The following is a 10295-nucleotide window of genomic DNA, read 5'->3' on the forward strand; positions in this document are numbered from 1 at the left end:
GTCGAGCCCTTGTGGGCTGCTCATGTCCGATCCCTGCCCCATTAAACTCCCCCCTCCGGTGCGCTCGCTCCAGCCAGGCCGCGGCCTCCATCATCGCCTCCCAGGCGGGGTTAACCCCCTGCCCGCTGCCGCCTCCACGGCTGTTCCCAGCGCAGCTTCACCTCCACAAACACGCTCCCACGCGGAGCAGTCGCTTTCCCATCCACAGAGGTGGGAGAGCCAAAGCACAGAGAGAACACGCTATGAAACCGCGGGTTCGGGACCCCCCCAGCACCGAGTGCTCCGGGGGACGGTGTCAGCCCCGTGGCGCAGAGACACCCCCGAGGTCCCTGTCCCCGCCGGCTCCTCCTCGCGGGAGGTGATGTTGTTGCCTCTGCTCTCTCGTCCCAGGTCACAGCTTCCCAACGGAGCCCATCAGAAACTGCCCCAAACCGGGGCCAACAGCTTCTGGCATCCCCTTGGCCAGTGGCTGACTCGTGGGGTTCCCCCAGAGAGGGCTGGGGGTGGAGGGAGAAGATGTCCCCCTCCTGATGCTGCCGGAGCGGGATACGTGGATGTGGGATGGGAGCCAGGAAGGGGCGGGATGGGAAAGAGGAGCAGAGGGGGACGTGCAGGAGGTGGGGGAAGCGGTGCTGATGTTTAGCCAGAGTTTGAGGTACCAGGATTGGGTTTGCTGCGCTCCTGTGGTTGGGCTGCCCTGGCTGAGCCATACGGTAGCCTTCTGGCCATACGCTTGTCACCAGTGGTACCGGTTATGGTGACACCTGGCCCATGGCTGCAGGAAGAATGCCCTTCGGCCCCGTGCCGGCCTCCCGGACCCGTCGTGCCACAGGGCTGCTGTGGTGGCATCTGAGCCCCAACTCAATGGGGCTGGTGTGGGCACGGTGCAGTGGTGAGAGCTGTGCCAGGGGATGGGCAGAGGGGGATCTGCTGTACCGCCGCAGACCTGGCACAGCCACTCCGGGTCCCGCTTCTCCTGCTCCTGCCTCGCTCTCCATCTCCTTTCACCACCTCTCTGCTTCCAGGTCGTGTTGTGCCGCTCGCCCTGGGGTACAGTGCTGCAGGTTGTGCTGGGGTGCTCCCCTCTCCTTCATCCCCTGCCTCTCTCTCCCTCTCCTCCCCTGCCTCTCTTCTCCAGCTTTCTTTCTCCTGCCAGAGACTCGATGTCTCTCCGTGGGCAGGGGCCTCCTCTGGCTTTGCTCCACTTACTGCCAGGACTGCCTGGTTGGGCCCCCGGGGCTCTTGGTGTCCATGTGCTGAAGATGGGTAGGGAGGAGCTGTGGTGCCACAGGGCAGGGTGCTGAGCCGTGGGGGTGCAGGTGAAAACGGGGGGAAATAGAGCAAACCAGAGCTGTGCCAGGGTGTTCAGGGGCTGCTGAGCGGGAGGCTGGGTGCGTTAGGCTGTGCCCAGATTCATTGTGGGGTGGAAGCAAATGAAGGTGGTTCTGTCTCTGCTGCCTGAGCAGTAGAGCAGGGCCGGCGAAGCCCGTCGCAGTGCCTGTCCTGCCGCTGCTGAGCCACCATGGCCCCCGTGAGGCTCCTTAAGCATTCAACCCTGTAACGAATTGTCTTTTCTCCCCCCCTCACTGATAATCCTCTGTCTGCTGCTTTATCAGACTATGCATTTGTTCACATGGAGAACGAAGCAGATGCAAAGGTTGCCATCGAAAACCTTAACGGCAAGGAGGTGAAGGGGCGCAGAGTGAACGTGGAACTGTCCACCAACGTCCAGAAGAAGGGCGCAGGCCAGGCCCTGCCGCCCACCCTCGGCCTTGACAAGACCAAGAGGATCGGCCTGGAATACCGAGAGAAGTTCCAGCCCAAGATCGAGGGCTTCGACCAGCAGCGCCGTGTTGCCGACGCTGCCTTCCCCTCAGCCGCCAATGCCGGCTACGCTGCCGCCTCCTCCCTGTACGATTACCAGCAGCGCTTTGGCACTGGCGGCGCCGGCAAGTACGAGGCTTTCGAGGCGCAGGCCAGACCCGTCTCCCCCTCCTATTTTGGGAGAGACCGCAGCCCACTCCGGCGCTCCCCGACCCGCGCCGGCTACGCGGCAGTGACGCTCCCCATGACAGCACAGCCTGCGACTTACCGCGCCCAGCCCTCGGCCTCCCTGGGGGCTACGTACCGTGCCCAGCCTTCGGCCTCCCTCGGCGTAGCCTATCGCCCGCAGCCCACCACCGGCCAGGCTGCTTCCTACCGCACCCAGCCCTCTGCCTCGCTGGGGGCTACGTACCGCTCCCAGCCCTCCATCTCCCTCGGCGCCTCTGGTGCGCAGCCCGCCGCCAACTCTCTCAGCTCCTACGGTGCCCAGGCCCCTGCCTCCTATGGCACGCAGCCTGCCGCCTCTCAACTCTCTGGCTACGGTGTCCAGTCCGCCACCATTGTCTCCTCCTACGGGGCGCAGGCTGCCTCCGCCTACCCCGCTTCCTACAGCGCACAGGCTGCCACCGCTGTTGCCTACGGTGCCCCAGCAGCTGCTGGCCCCACTGCCTCCTACGGTGTCCAGGCTGTGGCCACACATGTGGCCTCCTACAGCACCCAGCCTGCTGCTGGCTACGGCGCACAGCCCATAGACGGCCACGCTGCCGCCTACGGTGCACAGCCTGGTGCCACGCTCTCTGCCTCCTATGGCGTGCAGGCTGTGGCCACACACATCACCTCCTACGGTGCCCAGGCGGTGGCCAGTCACGCCGCTGCTGCCTACCAGCCTGTGCCTGGCCACTCAGTCTCGTACGGCGCCCAGCCAGCACCCGCGCTCTCGGCCCCCTATGGTGCTCAGCCTGTTGCCGGTCACTCTGCTGCCTATGGTGCCCAGCCCACCGCCAACCTGCCCTCCTCCTACGGCAGCCAGTCTGCTGTCACTGCGCTCTCGGCCACCTACGGCGCCCAGGCGGGCTCCTCGCTGGCAGCTTATGGCAGCCAGGCCATCAACGCCTCCTACAAGGCACAGGCGTCAGCCCCACTGACGGCTGCGTACCGGCCGCAGCCCTCTGGCTCGATGGCGGCATCCTACCCGGCGCAGCAGCCTTCCTCCGCCTCGCTGGCGGCTGCCTACCGAGCCCAACCGGGCAGCGCCTACGACGGGCCGAGCCAGCTGGGGCAGCCCACGGCCTCCTACCTGGGCCTGTCACAGGCCGCCATCGCACCGCCATACGAGCGCACCCGCCTCTCTCCACCTCGCAGCGCCGCCTACGACGACCCATACAAAAAATCCTCCGCTATGGCTAAAAGGTACGGCGCCGGGCCGGGCACCGGGTGGCCACGCAGTGTGCTCTGTGCCACCCCGGTGGGTGCCAGTGCCCAGCTAGGGGCTTAGTGTCAGCTCCGGCGTGTGGAAGGGTGGGTGCTGTGTGCCAGGGTGGTGGGGATGGGGCTTCGTCCGGGGTGGTAGAGCCGGCGGTGGGGCTTCCTGCAGCGTCTGATCTGTGTCCAGTGCCAGCCTGGTGGTGTTGTGCTGCTGCGGTGCGTCCCCATGCGGGACGCCATGGCCGCTGGTGGTGGATTTGGGCACTTTGCCCTTCATTCACCACGTGTCTCTTCTCTTGAGCAGGTACGGCTCCGAGCGCCGTCTCTCTGACCTCTCAGATTACCGGCGCTTAGCAGACTCGCCGCTCGCGTACCGCCGCTCGCCAACAAAGTCCCCGCTGGATTACCGCCGCCTCCCGGAAGCGCACCCCGATTACGCCCGGTACTCGGGCACTTACGGCGATTACCTGCCCGCCGCCCGCGTCCACTCGGGCTACCAGCGCCGCCTCTGAGCCGCTGACAGCGGGCAGGCTGCGTGCGCCGCGGCACGGTTCGGTTCTGGCTCTCGCCCCCAGGGGCAGGACGGTTCTTTTTTAGCTGCTTTTTCCTTTCTCTTTTTTGGAGTTGTTTTAGAAGGATCCATGCTTACGGTTGGAAAGCGGGTGCTGGGTGCCGGGCGCGTGGTTCACCATCCCCTCCCGCCATAGTGTGGTAGCGCCGTCTTTTGCGGTCTCAACTATCGGCACCGGTTATAACCCAGGCAGTCGTTGCCACTGAGCAGAGCCCACACTCTTTTATACCGAGTTCCCCCTTTTGGGGTTCATTCCCCCTTTGGCAGCGTCAGTCCGCGGCAGGGTGCCGGCTCAGCGCAGCACCGAGGTTTTGTATGACTGTAAATAAACGTTGGGCTCTTCACCGTTTCCCAACTGCCTCCTGTTTGGTTCTTTCCCTTCCCCAGTGCTTCAGGGACACCGGCAATGCCATCGGTGAGGGGTTTGTAACACCAGCACTGGCTTCATCCACCTCCAAGAACCTGGCTTTGTGCGGTGCTGTGCAGTAAGCGCCAGAGCTGCTAGCAGACTCAGAGCGCAATTGGTGTTTTGGCAGCAGCAGGAAGTGCCATAGCATTGCCGATGGCATTGCTGGACTGTGCCACAGCGCACACACATTGGTGCCTGGTGTCTTTTTTTGGGTGAGAAATACCGGTTTTAGGAGGTGAGACTTGAGTCAGTGAAGCAGGGTCTGTGTTTGCTCTGGTTGTGTGTGCGTGGCACTGTGCCCTGACTCTTCCTATCACCACAACAGTGTCCAACAATGCTGTTGTCTCTGCCCGAGCCGTGACAGTCCCGGTTGTGCCATGGGGGGGGTCAGTAACCACAGTGGGAATGAGTTGCACAGAAGGGACTAACACTTCTCCCCTCCTTTTCCAGGGCAGGTGCTGGGAGACGTGCACCCAGTGACGGAGGAGCCGGCGGGTGAGCACACAAAGGAAATGAGGTGGAGTGACCCTGGAAGCGGCGGGTGACAAGGGGCTCCCAAAGGGCCAGGCTGTCAATGAAAGCAGGATCCTGGGTCTAAGCAAGCACCGACAGACAGGGGAGAGCAGTGCAACAATTAGAGCCCTAATGAGGTTAATTCACAGGTAGCTGCAGAGGTGCTGCCTGGGATAGAAGGGGGAGGAAGGACAGTGGGGTCCAAGGGTGCGCTACCCTGCATAGGGGCACTGGGAAGAGAGCCGGGATGTCATCAAAACCTAGCCCCTGCTTGTTAGCAGGGCAATGTGTGGGGCTGGGGTCCTCCCCAGGCTCATTGCCCCTTCATTTACAGCGCAGACCCCATGGGGACCCTGACTGGGAGCTCCTCAGCACAGGCAGGGCCACAGGCAGCACCAGTAAGTCCAAGAGGCTATAAGCTGGTGTAAGATGGGGGGAATTGAGTCCAGAGAAATAATGGGGGCTGGAGCCAGGGGGTTTGTTAAAAACTGGAGTTTATTTTACTGGGCAGTAGGGCTGGGGGACACTAAGTGCCGCGGGACGAGCTCCACGCACAAGGATGGCCCTCCCATGCTGGTGCGGCGCGGCGGCCTCAGTCAGCTGCGGCATTTGGGACTGAAAAGCTACAAGTGGATTATTCACCCTCTTAAAAAATAAAGAAAAAAAAAGAAATAATAATAATAATAATCATCAAGGAGGCTCTGGCGAGGGCTCCGTGCGGGCGGCAAAGCAAAGCAAAGCTGGCGCTGCGGGTATGGCTACGGCTGCACTCGCTCAACCACCTGAGCCTAGACCAGCTAGGGGGGGGACAGGGGCCCCTGAACTACCTGAAAAGCAAATCCTGACCACAAGAACGGAAAAGCTGGGCTGGGGGGACACGACATGGAAGGGGCTCAAACTACTCCTGACCAAGCTGGGAAGAAGCTGAGCGTCCGTTAGGAACCGACTCATTGGCTGAGCCTGGCTGGAAGCCCGGCGCAGCCCGAGACGCGCGGTGCCGATTCGGTGTGCGACGGGAACCCGACGTCCAGCCGCAAATATCTTACCTGAAAAGAGAAAAGCAGAGTTGGCGCAGGCGCCGGGATGGTGCCGGGGACTGGGCCGAGCCCCAGCGCGGCTTCCTGAGACACAGCGGAGTCCTGGCGTGGTGCCGGGGGCTGCTGGGCTGCACTGGGATCGTGGCCATCCTGGGACGACCCGTGCCAGGGCAGTAACCCGGCCAGTGGAGGCTTTTACCAGGCAGATCCCAGGAGCACCGTCCCGGACAGGAGCAATTCCCAGGGAATATGTGTGGCAGCCACGGCACACAGGGCTGGCGGCTCTGTGGGAACCCCCCCACCACACGGTGGCTGTGCCAGCACAGCACACAGGCTCAGCGCTGGCTCCGGAGGGATTACAAGCAGCAGGAGCCACGAGGGAGAGCGACCCACCAGGACTGACCAGCTCCACCAGCAGCACCGATTGCCACAACACATCCTCACCGGGCAGAGCATCCAGAGCCAGGGCCTGGGCTTTAACGCCCGGCAAGCCCTGGCCCTGCTTCACCGCAGCCGTTCATCCCAGCTCACATAGAGGCACAGACGCTCGACCAGCACAACCAGTGCCTGGGGGGGACCGCAGCCCCCCCCATTATCTGCAGCAGCTGGGGTTCCCCCTCCCGCCGCACAGCAGCTGTGCCAACACGCTCACCTCCAGCTCAAAAGGCAGAGTACCGCGCCCGGTCCGCGTACGGGTCCCGCCCGAACCGCTGCAGGTCGTAGAGGGAGGCCCGGGCCACCGAGGAGACCGGCGACAGCTGCCCACGCTCGTACGTGTACGCCTCTCCGACGGTGGTGGCCGCGGCGGCCGTGCGGCGCAGGGGGCTTCTATCCCGGGTGTAATAGGTGGAGGAGGCGGCCGCCGCAGCGGCAGTGGCGGCAGCGGCGACAGCAGCCGCCGCGCCCGGGGTCGGCAGCAGAGCTCTATCGTACGCGTCTAAGGTGGTGGGGATGCGACTGGCCATGGCTGTGGTGGCCGCCATGGCCGAGGACTGGACCTGGGAGTACTGGGCGTACTGGGAGTACTGGGCCATGGTCTGCTCCGCGTAGGCGTCGTACGCAGAGGCCGTGGCGTAGGAGCGGACGCGGTAGCGCTTGTAGTAGTCGGCCATCCCGCCGTACGCCTCATCGTAATACACGGTCTCCCCATAGCCCGCGGTGTAGGGAGTGCGCACGGCTCCGTACTGCTCGTTATAGGCCTCGGCAAAGTCCGCCACTTGCCCCGGGCGATCTACCGGGCACTCCTTAGACCAGTGCCCTTCCTTCCCGCAGCGGTAGCAGCCGCTCTTGTCTCCCATCCCGGGCGCCGTCCGCAGCCGGCTGGTGGACAGCTGCACGCGCATCCGCTTGCCTTGAGGAGAGAGACGCGAGAGGGAAGCCATCAGTGAGGCCGCACTGAGAGGCTTCTCACAACCACCGGCACCAGCGGGACGGGACTGGCCGCAGCCCAACCCTCACGCAGCCTCCGATGGCACTGGGCACCGCGGCAGGGAGCAACCCGGCGCAGGAGGAGCCCACAGTAGGCTCGAGCAGGAGCTGGCCACCGGCAACCTGACTTATCAGGAGAACACCAGTAAGACCAAGCACTGCCCATGCCCAGCTAAGCCAGGCTGGGCTCTGGTGACCCCACCAGCCGACAACTACCCCAGTACACAGCCCAAGATGGCTTTTTGCCAGCACCCGACGGTGCTGCCGCAGCAGCCTGCGATGAGCCCGCGGCACCGCTGGCCCCGCACAAGCTTCCCGTCGGAAAACGCTCTCGCCATAGGTGGGTTAAGACGGAGGCAACACCGGGCAACCCCGGAGCACGGCACGAGGCAAGCCAAGCGCAGCTGCGGCACTTGCGGGTCCCACGGATGCCACCACGGCTGCGGCAGCTCCGGATGCAGCTGCACCATCCCGGTGGGAGAGGGAACCCCGGAACGGGGGCATTGGGGTTTGCCAGAACCCCCGCCTGAAGCACCGGACACCTCCCTGACGCCCTGGCCGGCCGGAGACCACGCTCGCCACGAGCTCGAATCCGGACGCTCAGCCCCGGCGCTGCGTCCGCGGCTGCCAGCGAAAGCTCCCGCGCCGAGACGGCGAGAGCCCGAGCGAGCGATGCCGCGTGCCGCCGGCACCGGGGCCGCGGCCGGCGCGGGATCGGGCGCCTCCGCTCACCCTCTTACCAGGCAGGGCAAGGCTACGAGGGCGGGCGGCAGCCTGGCTTCACGCCGCGCCGTCGGCACAAGAGTTGGGACTTCGCCGTCGGGATCCTCCTGTGGGGCGGCCGTGCTGGGTTAAGTCAGAGATGGGTCAGTCCCGTCCTCCCCCAGCCCCAAACGCCCCTGCCCTCGCTCCGGCACCGCGCCGGGAACGGCCTCCTCGTGCCCTTGTGCGGCACAACAGGAGATGGGATGTGGAAAAGAGAGCAAAAACCAAACTAAACCCCCCCATTTGCACTCAATTGCGGTGAAGGGAAGGGCGGGCGAGCCCGGTGGGGCCGGCTGAGGCCTCACCCGTGCTGCTGCTGCTGCTGCTGCAACCCCAACCTGCGCAGCCGGAGCTGGAAGAGGGAGCGAAAACATCTAACGGGAATACCGGGAATCCTCCCAGCCCCGTCCCCGGCGCGGATCACCTTGGAACTCGGTGTTGTCCAGCCCGCGGATGGCCTCCACCGCGTCCTCCGCCCGCTCCATGTGCACGAAGGCGTAATCCTTGACGATGTCGCACTCGATGACGGGGCCGTACTCCTCGAACTTAGCCCGCAGCTCCAGGTTGGTGCAGGCGGGGCTGATGTTGCCCACGTGCAGCTTGGTGGAGGCCTTGCTCTTGTTCTTGCTGGCCTCCACGTTGATGCAGACGCCGTGCAGCTTGTGGTGGTGCAGGTTCCGGATGGCGTCCTCGGCCGCCGTCTTGTCCTCGATGTGCACGAAGCCGTAGTTCTTGATGATGTCGCACTCCAGCACCTTCCCGTACTGCTCGAACAGGGAGCGGATCTCCTGCTCCGTCGCCTCCCGCGGCAGGTTCCCGATGAACAGCTTCACCATCTCGAACAGCCTGGCACCGGGGGCACCGGTCAGTGCCGCTGCGTGTGCGGCCCCCCCACCACCACCCCGACACCCCCCTTGTGCCGCACGGGGGGAGGCCCTGACCCACATCCCTCCCCCCCCCCCCCCCCGAGGTCTGTGCCCCGAAACCTCCTAAAACACCCCAAAACGCTGCATTTCCCCCCCCCCCCCCGGGGCTCAGCCCCGCTCCTTTGTCTCCCGAACCCCCCCTACCCCCAACGCCTCCGCTCGCCCCATAGGCCCCCACCTCACCCCCCCCCATCGCCCCCTCCATCCCCATCACCCCCCGTTCCCTCCCCACCCCCACCCCGGTACCGGCGCCGCCGCGGCCCCGCCCCCACCTGCGCCCCGTCCGCCGCGCGGTGCTCACAAAATGGCGGCGGCGCTGCCCGGTTCGGGCTCCGCCCACTGCCCCCCCCATTGGGCAGCTCCCTTGTCCGTCAGGCGCCAGGTCCGCCCCGCGCCGCAGCCGCAGCCAATTACGGGCGAGCAGGGGCGGGGCGCTGGAGCGGTCCATTGAGGACTCTGTGGCGGGGGAGCGCAGCTGTGACCCGCGGGCACCCCGGACCACATCCGGTCCCATCCCATCCCATTCCATCCCATCCCATCCCATCCCATCCCATTCCATCCCATCCCATCCCATCCCATCCCATCCCATTCCATCCCATCCCATTCCATCCCATCCATCCCATCCCATCCCATCCCATTCCATCCCATCCATCCCATCCCATCCCATTCCATTCCATCCCATTCCATCCCATCCCATTCCATCCCATCCATCCCATCCCATCCGGTCCCATCCCATTCCATCCCATTGCATCCCATCCCATCCCATCCCATCCAGTCCCATCCCATCCATCCTATCCCATCCCATCCCATCCCATTCCATCCCATCCCATCCATCCCATCCCATCCCATCCCATCCCATCCCATTCCATCCCATCCATCCCATCCCATCCAGTCCCATCCCATTCCATCCCATCCATCCCATCCCATCCTATCCCATCCTGTCCCATCCCATTCCATCCCATCCATCCCATCCCATCCCATCCCCATCACCATCCCATCCCCACCGCGGTTCCAATCCCAGCCCAGTATCATTCTGTCCATGGTCCAGTCCCATACCATCCTCATCCCTTCCCCACCCATGTCCATTGCATTCTAATCCCATCGCCATCCTATCCTATCCCTATCTCCATCCTGTCCCCCTCCTACTCATATCCCAATCCCGTTCTCAATATATCCCCATCCCATCCCCCTTCCTATCCTATCCCTACCTCAATTCCATTCTCAACCCATCCCATCCACATTCCATTCCCACCCCACCCCAATTATAATCCCATTCTACCCCCAACCTAATTCTGTCCCCATTCTACCCCCAACCTAATTCTGTCCCCATTCTACCCATATCCCGAGCACATTCTCAACTCATCCCACCCCCATTCCCATCCTATCCCCAACGCAAT

The 10295-nt window shown here is 64.1% G+C and overlaps 2 protein-coding genes across 6 annotated transcripts; one reads left to right on the forward strand and one right to left on the reverse strand.

The window, feature by feature from the left end:
* The first annotated feature begins 1175 nt into the window (after window positions 1-1175).
* LOC130601425 (RNA-binding protein 14-like) lies at window positions 1176-4175 on the forward strand. Its single transcript, XM_057413507.1, has 2 exons — window positions 1176-3234; window positions 3554-4175. Exons 1-2 carry the CDS (start codon window positions 1634-1636, stop codon window positions 3759-3761), a joined length of 1809 nt encoding a protein of 602 aa, XP_057269490.1. The 5' UTR covers window positions 1176-1633; the 3' UTR covers window positions 3762-4175.
* A 1044-nt stretch (window positions 4176-5219) lies between these two features.
* LOC130601423 (RNA-binding protein 4B-like) lies at window positions 5220-9241 on the reverse strand. Of its 5 annotated transcripts, none has more exons than XM_057413501.1 (4): window positions 9171-9241; window positions 8397-8818; window positions 6432-7130; window positions 5220-5788 (listed from the first exon to the last, which is right to left on the reverse strand). In XM_057413501.1, exons 2-3 carry the CDS (start codon window positions 8806-8808, stop codon window positions 6439-6441), a joined length of 1104 nt encoding a protein of 367 aa, XP_057269484.1. In that variant the 5' UTR covers window positions 8809-8818; window positions 9171-9241; the 3' UTR covers window positions 5220-5788; window positions 6432-6438. The 5 variants fall into 5 exon arrangements, with proteins under 5 accessions (XP_057269484.1, XP_057269485.1, XP_057269488.1 ...); XM_057413502.1 differs by having other exon boundaries at window positions 9145-9197; XM_057413505.1 differs by lacking the exon at window positions 5220-5788 and adding an exon at window positions 7948-8037 and having other exon boundaries at window positions 6995-7130.
* Window positions 9242-10295: the final 1054 nt, after the last annotated feature.

Source organism: Pezoporus wallicus, unplaced genomic scaffold (assembly GCF_028554395.1).
Source record: "Pezoporus wallicus isolate ANWC-B61680 ecotype Strahan unplaced genomic scaffold, APGP_CSIRO_Pwel_v1 contig_13971, whole genome shotgun sequence".
NCBI classification, from domain to species: Eukaryota; Metazoa; Chordata; class Aves; order Psittaciformes; family Psittacidae; genus Pezoporus; species Pezoporus wallicus.